Source organism: Calidris pugnax, unplaced genomic scaffold (assembly GCF_001431845.1).
Source record: "Calidris pugnax isolate Ruff unplaced genomic scaffold, ASM143184v1 scaffold13, whole genome shotgun sequence".
NCBI classification, from domain to species: domain Eukaryota; kingdom Metazoa; phylum Chordata; class Aves; order Charadriiformes; family Scolopacidae; genus Calidris; species Calidris pugnax.
In genome coordinates, this window is record NW_015090810.1 from 23,263,880 (window position 1) to 23,283,484 (window position 19,605).

Here is a 19,605-nt window from a genome sequence, read left to right on the forward strand (position 1 = left end):
ACCATCAGTACTTTTCCAGTCTTTAAGAGGGATATCATCCATTTTTTTGCACTGACATGAAGATGGATCTAGCCTATCCACTCTCTTCAAGACCCCACAGGGACCAAATAAGCAGATACACAGATACAAAACATAAAATCAAAGACTACAGGAGGCATTCTGAATAATTGTTATATATTTTGGGGGAGGATTAAAACTGCTGGGATGTAAGTACAGTGGGCTACAGTTAGGTAAATAAGACCCATGGATAAGATACTCTTTCAGACACTCCTGCAAAAAAGACTTTTGCAATGTCTGGCAGCCAGCATTAAACATCGGGCGACCTGGCGCAAACACTTCTAAAGTTAACAAACAAGGAACCCAAGCAGCTGTCAGGGGATGCTTTTCTGTATCAGGGAGCCTCCAACACTATTCAGATACACTAAAGACTACACAATGGTGCATGGGATGGCCATATAGAAAAGAGCTGCATACTCCTGATCAGATTAATCTAAAATTTCTTCTCAACAATGCATAAGAAGACCAGTGTAAAACTCAATGCAACTCAATTTCAGTTATTCAACTTCAGAGTTATTTCTTCAGAGGCGGGAGGAAGAAAGAGAGAATCCAAAATCCACTTTCCACTGACCTTCCCATTTATTCTTCGTCTTTATAGCAAGTTGTCTTAATAGGTTCCTGTTGGAAACAAGCTGAATTCCCTGCTACAAGTTTATTGGGATAACACTAAACATAACATGGGAATATGAATTCATGAGTAACAAGTGTCTAGCTGAATACGTGTTCTCAAATACCATTTTCCCCTCCTATTCATGATTTAAATTATTTCTGCTGCTTAACTTTTAGAGACACTAACAGGTTTCATCACCAGATATAGATTGGCAGCCTTAATCTAAACAAACTCACTGAGAGCACTGTTAGAGCTCATTAGCGTTCTCACCAGATGCTTCTGTCTGTATATATGAGCATCTCCAGTTTTTCTCTCCAGTACATGACCCATGATACTAGCATAGCTTTCAAATTAAAACAAGAAATCTCAGCATAGCTTCAAATCCTTGCTCTTCTGGGGATCAAATCTGTGCAAGACTGTGAAAAAGCATTCCATATTTCTCAAGCTTCTTAAAAGCATTTTTTTGTTGTTGTTTCACAGATTACTTTAGCATTTTTTTGGCATTTCTCACAAATCTGCACAGATATGACTAACACACACACTATTTGCTTTCACAGCAAAAGTGCAGAGAGCATTTGTCACTATAAATATCACACAGGGCCCTATATACAGATGAAACCTGTGCTTCGTCTGTCTCTGCACAAAGCGATGCTTTGACACGAAAGCTGTCAGAAATCATTATGGGGAAGAATTTAAAAACCTCATACAATGATTAAGCCGCCGTAGCCAAAGTAAGTATCGTAAAAACAAGTTATGACCCAGCTCCAGTTTTTAAGTGAATGAAAAATTAGAGGGCAGGGAGGCCAAATATGTGAGCTCCACAAAGAATGTCTCTTTGGATCTGCAAAGCAGGCCCAATCACATCTCATGGTTAGTTTGTTGGTCTATCGGCACTTAACGAGAAATGAAGTGGTGGCAACGATCTCAGCCCCGGCTCATCAGTCACATAGGTACAAAGCATCCAAATGGAAAACAGATTTTCTGATTCCCTGCACCTCCCTAGAGGCCTGCGCTGCTGTCTGAGGACTGCAGCGATCTCCTTTCTTGGCTCATTTGCAAGATAAACATATTCTGGCCTCAAACGCTGCTCCCTTCCAACTGCGGGTGAAAACTCCAGTCAGTCTGAGAGATTAAGAGGATGATCTAGGCCACTACTCAATCCAAGAAAAATGCTCATGTGGGAACGCAAAGCCGTTTTTTTTCCACTGTATCTCATTCTGCAAGTCCAGATTCAAACAGTTTCTATCTTTATTCTTTATCCACATTAACTTCCTTCCTTTTTTTTTTTTTTTTTAAAGGAGTCCCACACTTGGGTTTAAACAGATTTTTACAGTACTTGTTAAATACTGGTTTTCTGCACCTCTGATGACTTAAGATGTGATTGAGAGAGTTCTCATACCCAGGCAATGTTGGGCTGGATCAGTATGGATCAGTATGTAATTTTAACACTTCCAAACACCTGCAGGAAGCAACATTAGTGATCAGATAGACAGGACTCTTCTTAACTACCCCATATGCAAATTTAGGGTTCCTTATAGCTACAAGGTACCTTGTGAAATATTTGTAAGAGCTGGTATATCAGCCCATACCCTTGTAGGCAAACTCTAGTTCAGCTCTTGCTTTCTTCCTACCCGTGTCTGTCTCTGCAGTCTCTTTCGATCTCTATTCTAAAACTGATGTATAGTGTTTCTGAATTTTTCAAGAATTAACTGACTTCTAATCCAAAATCATCTGCATTTCAGCACTTGGAGCAGCAGGTTCCTCTGTGTTCCTCATGCTGCCTCAGATGCGTATTACAGAGCTCTAAAAGCATCCTTACAGCAAGTTTTAAAACACTTGAGAATGACATTAGGGAAACTGCTAGTTTTGATAAAATTATTAGTGCTACAGACAGATCTCATGTCCTTATTACTTATTCCCCTCTTTGAACTCAAGGCAAGACATATAATTTGAGCACTGGGTTAGAAGCTACAACAGGAAAAGGACTAATTTGCTCCGTTACAAAAACCTTCCTAAGTAAGTTAATTAAACCATGCACGTTAACAAACACAGACTTTTAAGGCTGAAGAACAGATTAAATTATCATAGTGACACAAGGACAAATCTTTAGTTGCTATAAAGGCAGGTAATTTCACTGGCAACAGTGGCTAGAATAAAGTTTGTCTAATTTACATCTAGAGTTGGCCAAAACCCCCAAATCTAGAAACTCTTGAACTTCAGGAAAGCTTTGATCCAGTCCAGACTTTGTGGCTCTGATCCACTTCAGCTGGGAAGGACCCAAATCTGCTTAAAATATATTTCATATCACATCTTTGCCTGCATTTTTTTTTGATAGGTCATAAATACCACTTGTAGAACCATTTCTCCTTATTCGCAATACCTACTAGATACCTACTAGCAGAGCCAGATATTCCCGTCTCGAACCTAGAATGCTAAAAAAGAAGAAAAAAAAGAAAGATGCAAAAGCAAGCTTTAGATCAGCAAGTTGACTTACTACCAGAGCAAGAAGAAAGCTAAGGTACTGAAATCTGCACAGTCAGAATGTTTGGAAGAAATTCAAACTGGTGAGAAACTCTATGTGACTTGTACAGTGTGGAACAGCTTGCAAAGCACAAAACAAGCCATAGCACTCCCTTCTTGTCATCCCCAGAAAAAAACGAAGACCATTTGACTACAGTTTCTAAACAAGCATATTATGCAAGTCTACTTTTTTTTTTTTTTTTTTTAAAGTAACAGCTTCATTCACTGTAGTAGGAAAGCTGTAATCACAAACCACATAGGAAGGCAGTGGTTTTCAGATGACCTAGCTGAGAGTGATGAAGCAAAGTAAAATCTCACCAGGGAGAGTCTGATAAGCTCTTCTGACTGCATTTACCACTGATAATTTAACAAATGAGCTGCTAGTAACTTAAATCAAGTACAGCCAGACCCTAGATCTGCAGATCCTAGGATAATTCCAGTAGGAATGGACTTCAGGAGGTCAGACCAGGTTGCTCAGGGCTTTGTCCACTTGAGTCTTGAAAACCTTGGAAGATGGAGACTGCACAGCCTCCCTGGGCAACCCGTGCCCCTGCCTGACTTGTCCTCACAGTGGAAAAGTTTTCCCTTATACCCAATCTAAACCTCTTGTTTCAACTTACGCTTGTTATCTTTCACCTTGCCTAACCCCCACTCCGCCCCATGCATCACTGCGAAGAGTCTGGATCTGTCTTGATAATTTCACCATAGCTACTGGGTGGCTGCTGTTCGTCAGGTGCTCCCAAAGTTGTCTCTCCTCCAGGCTGAACAAGCCTGGTCCAGCAGCTGCTCCTTGCAAGAGAAGTGGCTCCAGCCCCCTGACTTTCTTGGCAGCCCTCTGCCCAACTCACTTGTCTTCCTTGAATTGAGGTGCCTAAAACAAGCTCCCTATTCCAGATGGGGTCTAACAAGTACTGATTAGAGGGGCATGGTCACTGCCATGAATTTACTGCCTGTGCTACTGTTAGTACAACCCAGGATACTTTTGGTCATCCTAGCTGCCAGGGCACACTGCTGGTTCATGTTCAGCTTGCTGTCTACCAAAATCCCCAGGTCCTTTTCTGCAGAGCTGCTTCTAAGCCATCCAGTCCCCCCTGTATTACTGCCAGGGGCTCTTCCTTCCCATGTGCAGGGTGTCCCATCTGTCCTTGCTGAATTTTGTAAGATTTCTGTCAGCCGATTTCTTCAGCCTGTCCAGGTCCCTCTGGAAGGCAACCCTGTCCTTCAGCATTATTGACCAGTCCTCCCAGTTGGGTGTCCTTTGCAAATGTGAGTGCACTCTATCAGCTCTGACTCTTCAATAAAGATGTTAAACCGGATGGGTCCCATGACAGACTCCTGTGCTACTCCAGCAGTCACAGGCTTCTTGTTAGAGTAGGAATCATTAACCTCTACCTTCTGAGCCTGATCATCCAACCATTTTTCTTATCCATCGCATTGTCTGCCCATCAGATTGTAACAGTCTAATTTGGGTATAAGAACATTGTTGGAGATCCTGACAAAAGCCTTGTTAACGTCAAGGTAAATGACACCCACCACTGTCCCCTGTAACAACAGTAGTGGGAGTTCTGGTACTGACCATCAGGGTTAGTAGGTTTAACTAGTTTTAACTCTTGGCTCTGAGAAGACACACTGTGCACAATGGCTGGTGCACACACTCTCAGAAGGAATATTCTTCTCCAAAACACCTTTGGAAAGTATAGATTTGTATTACTGGGATTCAGTAGGCCAAATTCTTAGCTGCAATAAGCAGCCCAGCTCCATTAAACTCAATCTATATACAGTAATTAATCTCTAGTAACAATCCTGGCTTATTATGCACCTGACATTTCTTGCCTCAAGCCTAAATGCAGGTTGCACAGACAGGCCTTAGGAGCATCAGATAGGAATAGCAAGGGAAACTAGAGAGAGGCAGAAATTCCTTAGGTTCTCCTGGGAGAAGCACATATCCACTGGGTTCCTGTGACAGTCTTGCTCTTACCTTTGCAAGGAAACTCCATGCTGCATATTGCCCTGAGGTTGTGCTGCTTTTTAGCTTCACTGTGTGCAACATCAGAAAGAATCCCAACAGTCCACTGCAAGGGATGGGGAAAGTTTGTTAATAAAGTCTCTTAATTTCAACTCAGCAACCTCTTACAGGCATCTTGGTTTTCCTAATGCAGAAGTGAACAGTCACCCTTCAAGCAGTGTTAATCCCATTTGGAGAAAGAAAGCCGGTGGACAAAGAGCTTACATTATGTCCAGTACATTTCGGGTTTTGTTCAGTCAGTGACTAGAGTCTGAGTAAAGTAAGTCTGACATTCTTATGCCTGGTCTCTAATGCACTTGCATAATCGGAAAAGTAGAGATTATTGGAAACACGAGGTGAAATATTAACTTCAGGCATTGAAGTGGCTCTGACTAAAGGCGTTGCTAATTTCAACAGGAGCCACACGTTTGGCAACAAACTCACTTCAACCTCCTCAGAGCCTTGAACTGAAAAAAATAACCACTGGAAAGTTTCTGCCTGAAGCTTTCAAGCTGTTTAAACTTCACGAAGCCTAAATTCCAATTAGGAAGTCAAATACATCTCTTCTGTATAACAAATAGATGACTCAGTAGTGCTGCGAAGAGAATACTCCAAAGCTCTCTTTTGACAATTAAGTGAATTTTGATTCTCAAGTCATATAGGACAGTAGTCCCCAGTGCTCCTGTAGCCAAGACTACTTTTAATGAAGCTCTGTTCTGGATTTCAGAGAGCCTCTAAGCTTCAGCTCTGGATTTCGTTTCATTTGTGACATACTTACAACCCAGTGGTTGTGAACCAGTGAAACAGTGTAAACCAGCAAGCAGGGAATAGAAAAGGACTTCAAAAGATGTAAGGCACAAATTGCTGTGTGGCTGGCTGAGAGGGATAAGAGATTACAAAGTGCTGTGGGAAGCTGCCTGGGAAAGGAGATGATAGGATCAACACAGCACACAGGCGGTGAGGCAAAAAGTGCCTTGGTATTCAAAGGAGGAGTGCTCTTCTGGATACGGATGCAATGCAGTTGGTGCTCTCTCTGCAATAGCAGGAAGGGTGGAAGATGGTGGCTCCCCAGGTCAGAACTTCCATGCTGGGCTCCAGCACCTCAGCCAAGTGCTGTTCCCTGCTCAGTACATGTGGCAAAGTAGGGTCTCAGCCACATGGCAGTACAGGTGGTTTTTTACGCTACCCCAAACAGCGGGGTAACGTCACTGCCCAGGAGTAGGAGGTACGAGGCACTGAGACATAACATGAGACCCCCAAAGGACTATCCACTGTGCCTGGGGCCAAGAAAGCAGATGCTGCTTTGATGATAAAAGCCCAAGCTCAGCTCCCTGTTGCAGAGGATGAAGGGCTGAACAGTAGAGCATTCAACTCCGAGACATCAGGGAGCTCAATGAAGCAGCATCACCCAAACTTTTGTTCCACATCTTCTGCCCTGCTGAGAAGGACTTTTAGTCAAAGTGACTTGAAGCTGTTTAGTGTAATTCAGAGACAAAAAGTGAAACAGCTAATTATATTACCTGAAATATTGATGTCACAACTAACATTGATTTATTTCACTAAATAAATGGAGAACTTTGCACCTTACTACTAATGCTTCAGACACTCTGCACAGGTAGTAGGTTTAGCTGCATCACGTACCCTCACTTTACATTGCATAGCTTTTTCTCCAAATTCTTTATTTCTACAAAGACACTAGATTACAAGACGTAGGAGAGTAACTGAGATGCTTGTTTCTCCATCTAAACTATTCCTTTCCACTTGCTGTAGTGTACAGTGCTATCTACTATACCTGGAGGGCCACGCAGATGATGAGAGGGATGAAGCACCTCCCCTGTGAGGACAGGCTGAGAGATCTGGGGTTGTTCAGCCTGGAGAAGAGAAGGCTCTGGGGAGACCTTATAGTGGCCTTCCAATATCTGAAGGGAGCCTACAGAAGAGCTGGAGAGTGACTCTTTGTTAGGAAGTGTAGTGACAGGACAAGGGGTAACGGCTTTAAACTGGAAGAGGGGAGATTTAGATTAGATATTAGGAAGAAATTCTTTACTGTGAGGGTGGTGAGGCACTGGAACAGGTTGCCCAGAGAAGCTGTGGCTGCCCCATCCCTGGAAGTGTTCAAGGCCAAGCTGGATGGGGCTCTGAACAACCTGGTCTAGTGGGAGGTGTCCCTGCCCATGGCAGGGGGGTTGGACCTCGATGATCTTTAAGGTCCCTTCCAAATCTAACCATTCTGTGATTCTATGACTGAAGCTGGAGCAATGGAAACAGAAGTGGGAGGCTACAAGAGTGGTAAAATTCTAATGAAGTGAAAGAGAAGAGTATCTGGGCTAGGCAGATACCAACTAGTGCCTGCAGTTAGACCTTTTCTACCTTGTGGTAGATTTCACCTACCTACCATGGAACAACTTACTCATTAATACCTAATGGCATAATACTTGTAGTGTGGATATTCCACCCTTGAAAAAAGTCACCTTCATACCAGAAAACTATGTATATAGGGAAATTATTTAACAGTCATTTTTAATAACCCCTTTTAATGGAAATTATGGAGACAATTAAGAAAATCCCTAGCAATCAGGAAATACTTTTGCCATCAGTTAGCATGAAAATATTTTTCCTCCCCTAAAAAGAAAATACTTCCATTTGGCAAAAGACTGGAGGGAAAAGACAGGAATAAGTTTTTGTGAGATAACTAAGATCTATAGAAAATATACTTAACATTGTCCTGTGAGAATTACGCTAATGGGCAGTGAACTTTTGCTACTCAAAATAAAGGAATGCTTGTTAAAGCCTTTCCCTTTTACCCCAAAAAAGCATTCTGCCAAATAACAAGATGTACAGGGAAATAAATCCATGTACACCCATGTACTGCTGAAGACTAATACTTCGTAATCACTGCAAACAGCAAGTTTTACAAGGGCTAATCCGACTTGAGAAGCATTTAAGAGATGCTATTTATCAAAGCTTTGCTACATTAGGTAAAAAATTATTTTACTGGTGACTGGGAACTCTCCTGAACAGAACTCACTCACTCACTCAAATAAACACATATACTTCCAGCATATTTGAATCTTAGGCCTTCGAATGCATATCCACAGATATGCACAGATAGATATTCTCTGCAGTTTTACTGGCTTAGCCAGCAGAAACTACTGTAACTAAAGTTTTGCATGCTCTATAATTTTTAACTGAGACTCAAGGTTGGATGTCAATGGGATCTCTTATTTTGAAAACATTCACGTGTCTCATTATAGAGAGGTTACCTGGCACAGCAGCTGCTATGAAATCTGTAGAAGTACAGGAATGGAAAGTCCAAGGCACTGAAGAGATCACCTGAGGGACAAAGCAATATACTCAGTGGAACACGGGGGAAGAAAATTACCCACTGTTACAAGCAGGGGAACAGCAATTATATGAACATTACTAATCTAACATTCCTTTGAGCCTTTACAGCTGGCTGACTTTTCATTTATGACACTTTCCACATTTCTAGTGTGTTTAATGATTTCTCTCTGACCTTGCTTCTAGCCAGTTCCTGCATTTGGTTGAAAAAGGAGAAAGGGATATGTAAGAGTATTCTTTGCTATTATACAGGCAATCCTGCTTAAGAAACAGTTGCCAGTGGACAGACATGCACATATCCACTTCTTTTATTGCAAAGCTCATGATAGTTCCTACTGAAGCAACAGGAAACACAAACATATGTTGGCTACTTCCCCCTCTGGCATTTGAACTCTGTCACACAGAGCAAGTTGAGAGGTTTAACAAAGTTCTCCCAAATCCAAGCTGAGCTCTTGAGGACTTGCATTTCCAGGAACCTGGGTCCTGGTTGTTCTTGATAGCAACCACTCCCAGGAGTTCTCTGGCCTTTGGGCTCTACAGATTCAGAGGCAGCTCCCTCTTTCACTTTTTGAAATGCAGTACTATTTTGCTTAACATGTCTGTCTATCCTGGTGGGGGAATACTATATACACAATATGTACCACCAGGCAAAAGGGGGAATTTATGTTTATTTAAATGCTTTTTCCTTTGTTTTCTGACTGAGAAAACGTCTAGTGAAAGCAACAGATGATCATCTTTATCATTCTAATTAATTAAACACCAGTGTGATAGGAATATTACCCACCATCAAATATTTAATTTATCCATTTTTAGCCTTTTAATTTTTGCTACTTCAAATCCTGACATGGGCTTAAGTGATGGGATATATCTTATGAAAGCAACACAATTAAATCTCTGCATAGCATTGAGGGCAGTGCAGAGAAGGAATCAGTTCTATATGGACTGCTGGGACACTGCTGTGAAGAGGACATCTTCTCCTAGGGAATCCTTGTTCTTTACTATGGACCACCTCAAAAGCTGTTCTTTGTTGTCTGTCCTATGGTGCTTCTTTGTGAAGGGCAGGTAAGAAATACACAGTGTTATTTAACCTCCTCTCTTCTTCCTACATGGTATCATATTATTGGTCATATTCCTGTTGAATTCCAGGGCTAAAATCCAGGGTTTGACCTCTAAAAAACATGCATGGAAAGGAAAGGCAATATGGAAACCTGAAAAAGGAACAACTCAATCTACTTTACCTGCTGGATGGGACGCAGAGGCCAACAGCACCACACTGAAAAATAAAAAAAGATTAATTGTATACTACAGAATTTATGACATGGCCTGAACATTATAAATCAACAGGTTTGTGTTTGATTTCTCATGTGAAACTTATTCTAGTTAAGTAGAATAACTGAGGCATAAGTATTAATTAAAAAAAAAAAAAAAAGTGGTTGGGAAGGAATCTCCAGGGTCACCTGAAGCAGGCCTACCACCAGTATTTTGATCATAGGTCCTCTGTGGCTCTGTCTCAAAACCCAGGTCTCAAAAACCTCCCAACACGGAGATTCCACACCTTTCCAGCCCAAATGATGCAGACTTCTCAGAACGGTAAAAGTGAACAACAAATCCGCTGCGACCAACTCTTTCCCTGGAGAATCACTTAAGATTTCGGAGGTCCTACAAAGACTTTGTCCTCTGAATTTCTGGTAAAGGCTGTACAGAGCCTTTTTCAGTGCTACCGATTCTTCTGGTAAATTTCTGGGTGTTTTTTTCCCAGATTTTTTCATTTCATGTTGTTTCCAAGGTTAGAAGTCTACAGAAACATATTCTGGGGCACTGTAAGAGAGGAGAAGCATCCATGCCTCCAAAGCAGAGCTACAGCTTCCTCCAACTACCAACAATGTACGTCCATGACAAGCACAAAGGACAAGTGGGAGAAGGAGAAAAGAGTATCTGGAGAGTTTGCTTCTTGATAAGCACCAAGCACCACAAAGGTAAGAAGACATTCATTAATGAATGCTACAGCTAGGCTGTTTTCCCTGGCTAATTAGTAGTGATTCTTACAGTTCACTGAGCCCAGTAACAGCAGTTAAGTGCCAGCCCATCCAGTGGAGGAATGGAAGCCTGCACAATGAAAAATTCAGGCAGAGAAAAAGCTGGAAGTGGCTCCCAACACACAAGGTTATGGCTAGAAAACCGAACTCACTGTAAATGAGCTGCCTCCAGTACAGTGTCATCAGGACCAGGCCAACTCCTGTTTCCAGGGTTAAGCCTGCTCTCTGTGGCCTGCCCACAGCATGAATCCCAGCATCATTCACAGAGACACGGGTAGCAAAAGGAACTGCAAAGAGCATGGAAATCCAAGGGCTAGGGAAGCCTCGAGGAGAAGCTTGTCGCTGAAATCAGCCGTGGAAGACAACGGGCTGAAGGAGGAAACGATCCATGAGTGACAGGCAGGGGGGTATTTTAGGCTTAATGTTTTATACAATGTCTTTGAAAGGCATCAGCTGGTACGGTATGTTCACACTGTCAATATTTATACATGTTTTAAGAAGATGTGGTTGTCACAAAGATATTAAACAAGGCAAAGCAGATCACTTACAGTAGGCAATTCCCCCCCTGCCCCTCCTCCCCACACACACACACACTCTCCTCGCATGGGACGCCAAGAAGAATTCACAATAAACAGGTCTAATTCCTCAGTTTCCTGGTAAAGAGAGAAAAGGAAGCAAAGGCCTACTGCTTTTGACAGAATAACAGAGAAAACAGGAGACTGGCAGGGCAAGTGAAACCGCATCAACAGTGATGACAATTATGACTAAGCTGTGTTTCTCCACTTTTGCTTTTTGCATTATTAGTTTTTAAACAAAAAACAGCGAGATTGGGAAATGCTCAGAGAGAAACTTCCTTCTGCAACCAAGAGAAATTGATAACCCTACCAGACATGCCAGGCCTTTATCCAAAGAAAACACAGAAGGAAAACAAAACCTTCTTTGTGAAGTGCAGGGCAGGTTAAGGCACATGGGTTAGATGGCATTAAAGCTGTCCTGTAACTCTGCTCTGAACAGAACATCAGGAGAAAAGAAATGATGATGCTGTAAAACCAGATTAGGGATTCAAAGTTTCCCAGCAGGACAGCCTGGACATCAGGCTGCAGCAAAAACAAAATCCCTGTGCCAGATTTCTCTGCTCCTCTCTTTCCCCTGTACTCAATACTGAGTGCTGGGTCACCCGTGGTTTTCTTCCTGGCTAAAAAGAGGTTTTGTCAGCAATAACAGCAACTCATGCCTGCAAAGCCGCCCTTCTTTATTGCAGAAAAAACTATTGCAGGTTTTTTAATTCACAAAGAACAGCAGCTCATGCCTGCAAAGCTGCCCTTCTTTATTGCAGAAAAACTATTGCAGGTTTTTTAATTCACAAAAGTGACAGATTAGCAGCTCTTCCAGAAGCCAGATGTAGTTCAGCTGCATAGAAGAGAGCCTTTACCTCATACCTTTGTCAGTGCCATTTATTCACCATTTGAAACTCTCCTGCTATGAGTCTTTGTTTTCTCCTCTCCAGTGACTGCTCGGCTATCTGGCATGTCCTGGTGAACAAATATCAGACGGTGACAGATATTGGGATGTACTGAAATTTTCTTCCAGGCTCTCCACAACTATCTGCCTCAGAATAGGAGGAAGCCCAAGATGAGCCGTGACCCACTTCTAAGACACATTACATGCCAGGTAGACATTAATACCCACCCCCCACTTCCAGCTAGCTGGGGGGGTGGGGGTGGGATGGAGAGAGAAACCTGGCTCCCTCCTTGATAAAAAATGGGGGACTGGAAAGGAATAAAAGAAAATTCAAGATTACTTGATTCAGCCCCATTAGGCACTGGAGGACCTTCACAGCAGTGGCAGGTCATGGAGGTCACAAACAAGGACACAGCTTCTGCTAAATTTCACACCCTTTCAAACATCATCCACTATTATGACAAAACAAAAATTAGATGTCACTTATCCTATTGCCAATAGTACTGTTTGTTTTCCCTAGACAAGATGAGGTCCAAATGCTATGGACTGCAAGCTTCTCTTACACATAGAAATACATACATACATACATATATAGATACATGGACATATAGATAACCACAGATCCAAGCCAAAAAAATATGCATCCAGGTTTCTACTTCCTCTAAGCCACTTGTTTTCCAGCAATTGCTTTGCACCATCATCTCACAAGCTACACTGACCTTTAAGACCCTTAACAGTGAAAAACTTTGCTACCTTTGATAACATATTTTTGCTTTTAAGCAGATGCTAAAATAGCTATCTTCCAATTTGCACAATTCCATTGTCGTTTTGTTGTTCATGTTTGGTTTTTTTTTATAAAAAGAACAGTTTTAAAATATATACCACTGCACCTCACAGTTTCTTAGCAAAAAGTTTCCTCCTTTGAAAAGCCTCTAGATCAATAATCATACTTTCTGTATAACGTGGAACTCCTGCTCTCTGCTGGACACAACTTCGCAGACTTCAAAGGATATCATCAACTAACACAGCAGGAACTCAGCCGTGACTTTTCAATCAAAGCTGCAAAATTAAGACCTTCAGCCAAAATCCAAATTTAAAGGCTCAGGCCCAGATGCAGTTTTCAACTAAAATGACAACTGAGAGCCATAGTGAGGCAGGTGCCAAATGAAAAATCAATTGATTTTACTGCTTGCTTCATGATTGTCCCTTCAACATAGAATAGCTACATCTTATTTATGGGTTACTTCTGCACACAGCAGCATATTTGCAAGTTCCATGACTAATTCTTCAAAACACTTTCAATAAACACAACTACCTTCTTTGAGCAAAACTGATTTGCTTTGCGCTTCATAGTAGATGGAAAACAACAACTGACTTAAACAAGAGCCTACTTCAAGCAAACTGATATTCAGATATTGTCAGCACATGGGACTGTGATGAATAGACACTGGAATCATGTAAATGCAAAATCAGAGACCTGCATTACTTACTTATGGAAATTGGAAATTTGATTGAACTAAGATAGAAGGAGATACACAGTATTACCATATTGATGATGCTCACGAGATAAATGGGAATTGGAGTGAAGTAACTGTGCTCCACTGGTGTCCCTGATGTGTTCCTACTAAGGATCTTTAATGGGGTCAGACAAGAGCACGCGTCCATCTAATCAAATGGACGTGCACAACTTCACTTTTGTTGTGCTTATTCCTAACTTCTACTCTCATTCCTTTTGACCATTCATTCTTAGAAGTTATTATCCGTGCTCCATGGTGTTCCCATACAATGTTAGGTACCATGCCAAGAGAAGAGGTCAACATATACAAGATATGTCCATGGATGGAGGAAAATCTAATAAAGTCTCTAAATGACTTACTTCAAATAAAGCCTCACAAAAATCAAGCAAAAGCCATGCACACTGAATGTTCTGGCTTACATGGCTCCCCAAGGAAAGCAGTGACTTTTTTTTTTTTAAATTAAAAAACGCAGGGGAGTCTGGTCAGTGACTCAGGCTCTTTCACTAACTACAAAATAACAAGCCACTTTTATATCTCCAAATCAGAAAAACAATTGAAAGTTTGGGTTACTCAATCCCACTAACGGCACTCTAAACAATCAGTTGCTGCTCATGTTCTTTGCACATCATACTTCTGTAATTGCTACCTCTCCTTCTGGCAACTTTGTACAAGTTCTGTTTTCTAAAGAGGGGTATTTCCAGGGAGTTACTCTGTAAATATTATTTCTGGAAATGATAGATCACTTCTGCACACAGTGATTAAAAAAATTCATAATTAACACCTCGTTACCTCCCCAGGTGTATATTGGCATGTCCATCTATAACTAGAGCCAAAAAATTCAGCTGCTAAGCCATTCAGCTTAGCACTGTTCTTTTGGTGAATGTCCTGCTAAAGAAATATATTTAAGTAGTGGTAGCTATAAGTTTCCTAAACGAGCCACGGTTGAAAATGAAAACATATACCACATAAAACCAGCTATGGTGTATCAAAGGCTTATTCATTTTACCTGAACACATAGTTGATGTACTGTTGCTCCAGATCACTGGGAGAAGAGGGAAAGAAAAAAAAGTGTTCTTTTAGTAATGGAGTTAATTCGGTATACGAGGTCAGTATATTAAGTAGTATCATAACACTGTAATATCACATAATATTAATATTATACAATATATGGCACAATGTTATAATTAGGTAACACTAAAATTCTATTATAATTATATACGTTCTAACCATAATCCATTCATATTATAATATTATCAATATATTAATCAGCATACTAATTTACACATCATTTGCACATTATTTCTGTTGTTATTATGTCAGTGGGAGTCTCATTTAAAGTGAAGGTAAAGTGAGACTGACTAAAATTTAGACCCTTTAAACAGAGATGGAAAATGGCTTTGAAATAAATAAGCTTATGCGTATTCTATACAGGCATGTATTATGTACATACACATAACATGCAGTGGCAACATATCCATTTCCATCCACACAGCCAACTGCAGATTATAGACACTGTGAACATGTAATGCCACCTGCTTTCAAAACAACTATTGTCTGGCTGAAGTTCTAACACGTACATGGGATTAGTGCAAGGTTTCAAGGTTTTTAAGGCACTCAGTCATTCCAGCCCTGTGGCAAGTCACCAGCTGCTAAACGCTTAGGAGACTGTGTCGCAAAGGGAGATGAGATACTGACAGATTCAAACCAAGGCTAACACAAACTAACATTTCCTCTTAAAGCCTCTGCCAGTAATTAGGGGTTCTTTTCCCAGGACTGAGTCATCGTCCTTTGATAACACACTGTTTAAAACTAATCCAGTGTTCAAGTTCACAGTATAACTATCAATAACCACATGCTGTTGTTATCAACAGTAAATAAGGCTCCCCTTACAAGAGAAGTCATTAATGATTAACCAAGTGGCCCAGCTCACACTGATAATGCAGAGATCCCTACAGTTTACCTGCCTGCTACACAGATGTGTCTCTAACCCTCTTTGATAGCAATCTCTTTCTTTTTAAAAGAACATGAAAACGCATTACCTTAAAGAGCTAGGTTTCCACAACTTGTGAAATACTTTGTAAGCCCCTGTAATTGAAATGACATGTGTAATTGCTGTAACATGCAATCATTCTGACAAACAGCGGCTTGTTTGGCTGTGGTACCAGCAGACGCAGAACCCCCCTGAATTACAGTTTAGCAACACGGCACAACGGAGGCCTAAACCATGAATAAAATGAACCTATCGCTTCAAATTAATGGTTTTCAAAGTGTTATCTTCTGAGAGTACTGTCATGCTATGTGTTTCTGCCAGCAGTCCTTCTGGAGACAACTCCTAGCTCACCGCAAATGCAGTGTGTGTGTGTTTATGTACATATGTGTGTGAATACCCACAGAAAAGTGTCACAGAATGGGTTCTTCAGCCCACCCCATTTTTTGGAGCAACTTCTATGATATGTTCATCTAGCAGACCCCTACAGCTGTTGGCTCTGAGGCGTCTGTCTTGTTTAGAGTGCTCTCAGCTCTAGGGCCTCCAGGTTCTTCACATTCATGACCTACCCACCCCTCGGTTATCTCCCATTTCTATTCTGGGAAAAGCTTTAGGCACTCAAGGAAGGAACAATACAGCTTCAGGCTCTGTTTTTGCAAACCCTTTCTTCAAGGCTTTGTTGTTTGGGTTTTTTTGATTCACACAGAAAACCAGAACATGAAAAGCAAATCCAGTAGAACACTACATAATAGATGTCCTCAATCCTTCCTCTGTTAGACAAGCTGAAGGGTAGAACGCATGTCCTTTCTCTAACGCTCCGTCTTGATTAACTGTGTGATAAGTTAGTTCATCTGTTTGCTCTTTCGTGTAGCGTCTTTATTCTGTGTCAGTTGATAGAAAATCTTATCCCACAAAAAGACCCCACAGCCGTGTCAACAACTTTCTCTCAAAACCAAGAGAAATGTAAAGAAGTTATATTCTGAGCATAAACATTATATTGGCACTTCTTACACATTTCAAGCACATAGAAGAGGCCTCCTGAAGACTCTCTAAGCAGTTTCCCATCTCCATGAACTGATTTACAAATGAGACCTCTTGGCTTTGAGAAAGCAATACTATCACTTGTCACAGCAAACAAGTATTTGAAGTGAAAAATCCTTAACTTTTTATCTAAATGAGCAAATGTTTACCATATAACATTTCCTAAAGGAAAAAAAATATACTATTTTTTATTTGTATATTAATATTTTAGAGTGGCATCTCTAGACCTCCCTAGGCACAAATGCATATAAACACATTACCTTTGCCCTGAAACTTTTACAGTATGAATACACAAAATAAAGAAGGAATCATCCCTAATTTGTAGACAAGACTTAACATATGAATGAGTCACTAAGTCTATAGGAGAGCTAAGAACCAAATACAAGTCCCTTATTATCCAGCCTAATGCTCCAAAAGACACAAATCTCCCAGTTAAAAATCCCTACTCTTCTTTCTGGGTCTGACTGTTTCTAGCTTTTCAGGAAAGAATTATGATTTATCCAAATCAATGTTTAGTTTGAAAAAGACAAAAGAAAACCTGACAGGTTACAAAACTCATTGATAATTTTTTTTTTTTAAAATGCATACGACTGCATAAAAACCCACAACATTTCAACATCCTTCCTCTGAGAGCATATTCTATGATATTTTAGAATATTTTTGTCAGTATTTTAAATAAAATCAGTGTGTGCAATAAAGCTCCAACTACAAGTTACTGCTTGTTTTTTTCATGTTTCTTCTCCCCTCAGAAAGGAGTATCTCTTAGTAGGCAACCATCAAAAACTCCCAGAAAAGCTTAGTGCTGATTAAAATTGTATGTGCATTTTCTCATCCTCTGTTAACAGACTGCAATATCTAGTTTATTCTGTTGTTGTTTTCAATGTCAAAGCTATAAAAGGAATGCATTTCTTATATTTACTGAGCTGATTCATTTTCCAAGGGTTTCTTACATCAAGGACCTTAAATATCAGTTATTTTGTAATAAAGCTGATTTCTCCAACATATTTACTCTTCCTAATTATTTTTTTTCCAAAAGAAAATTACTTACCAACACAGATCAAGTGAATTAGAGCCCATAAATAACCGTTTGGATCAAACTGCAATAAAGAACATCTACATAAATAAAAGCACATTCATGTAAACATACATATCATTATTTCCCTCAAGTTACCTTCACAAAGCAAGCTATGCTATGCTACAAGGAAAGAGAAGACGACTAAAGAAGATTAGGAAGACTAAAGTTTTTCCTGTCCCGTGTAGGGATCTGGCATATGCCTGTTATCCCTGCTCTCAGCTAGGCTTAGCGAGAATAGCTGTTTCTTTCAGATATGTACACCATTTAAAAAAAAATATCTGAGCATATGTCCTCCAATCTGTTTAGTCTTGCACTGGCTGTCAGGGAGGGGCAAGAGGATCAGAGGAACATCACTAAGGTGCTTGTCTTGTCTCCTTTTCCCTCTTGGCCCCTGCAGCAGCTAAGCAGTCTCTCTCCCCAGGGCTTCAGCTAACCACAGAGTATCCAAAAGAGTGCTTTAAACAGGCAGCTGTCTCTGAGCAAGGTACTTCATACTCAAGGGGGAAAAATAAACATTTTTGAGAGGAATTCACCTGGCATATTTTAGATATCTGCTTTTGGGGGAGACAAATTATACACCGTAAGTTCCTGCTCTGAACCATGGACTGTGAAGGGAGCTAGTGTAAGTGCAACACTTCTGATGGCTACATTTGATCAGATGCATCCAGACACATCCCCAGATTCATCTCACCTGACTTCAGATATTAACTGAAGTATCTAAAACAAGAAAGCAGCCTTCCTAATCCTCCAAAAGAGAAAAGCCCCTCCAAAAAATAGATATTTGCTGGACTGGGCACTCTCTGGAGGTACCTCCTTTCTTTCTCTGGTAGCCTCAGAGAGTGTGTAGAGCGATTACAAGCTAATTTAGGAACCTCCTGAAAGTATGTGCAATAAACACAAATCTAAGTGATTTGATCTAAGCCCTGTAAGAAGTTAAACTGTGGTTTCCCCAGCCACCACCTTCATCCAAGTGCTGTACATCCACACTGCTCACAGGTTTTATCATGATGCAAACACACTAAAACCATCAAGACTACCACGTAGCAACAGGCAACGTTTTACAATTCCTTCGCAGGAGTCCCACCCTAACTGACCAGTAAAAGCCACATCCCTCATATGCTAACGAGATGTCAAACACCAAGGTCTAAGGAGAGCTGCTTTACAAAGCAGAGCTCACCTGTGCGTCACAGAAAGGAAGGCACACGGCTGCTACCAGGAGGAATAGCACACTGTGGAGAAGAGAAGAAAAAATACAAACAAATCCAAAAGCTGGTAACCTGGATTTGTACTCCCAGCAAAGTATAGGCAATTCCACTCAATTTCACACTGACATTTCAATTGTTTAATTTTTATTCCGTACTTAAGAAGTAAGTTGTGTGAGAAGAGAAGCAGCACGAAACATCTCAGCAGTGATGAAAACAAGTTTTTTGGTACAGTAGATTATTCTTCACTTCCCGTGTGGCTTCCCTAGGCTGCTTCAGAAAGCCAAAAATTTCTTTCATTAAGGTGAATTGTTTTTACAATTCCTGCAGAGCTGAATCTATTAAAAGCTATGGTGTAACTCCAGATCACAGAGCAAAGTGGTAGTGAGTGAAATTACAGTATAAATGTCTTAAGGACAGCACAAGTCCTCCCCTAGTCCACTGGCTTGGACAAAATAAATTCTTGACCCATGGCTGAGTCAGTATTTCTACAGACTACACTAAATACACTGATGTGGAATTTCTATGGTCTGTCGCTGTTAATAATAACAAACATTTGCTTTTGCAGCTTATTTTCCTGCTCTCTAGAGGCACAGGAAAAGACAGAATAAAGATGATAAAAAACCTGGTATCCTTGACAATAATCCAGTGGTGAAAACAAGGCCACAGTAAGTCAGATAATGGAAACAACAGGAAGAAATAAGGAAGATGGTGCCTGTAAGTACACTAAATAATAACCTAACATTATCCAT

General features: G+C 40.7%; 1 protein-coding gene across 4 annotated transcripts in view; it reads right to left on the bottom strand.

The window, feature by feature from the left end:
* Positions 1–19,605, bottom strand: part of TMEM241 (transmembrane protein 241) — a 56,093-nt gene that overhangs the window by 21,445 nt on the left and 15,043 nt on the right. For all 4 annotated transcript variants that reach the window (XM_014938419.1, XM_014938420.1, XM_014938418.1 and 1 more), the window contains exons 7-13: positions 18,829–18,880; positions 17,625–17,673; positions 15,588–15,633; positions 14,555–14,590; positions 9,773–9,807; positions 8,456–8,525; positions 5,166–5,259 (exon numbers count right to left, since the gene is read on the bottom strand). In XM_014938419.1, coding sequence (XP_014793905.1) covers positions 5,166–5,259; positions 8,456–8,525; positions 9,773–9,807; positions 14,555–14,590; positions 15,588–15,633; positions 17,625–17,673; positions 18,829–18,880 — 382 coding nt within the window. The remainder of the gene's footprint in view (positions 1–5,165; positions 5,260–8,455; positions 8,526–9,772; positions 9,808–14,554; positions 14,591–15,587; positions 15,634–17,624; positions 17,674–18,828; positions 18,881–19,605) is intronic.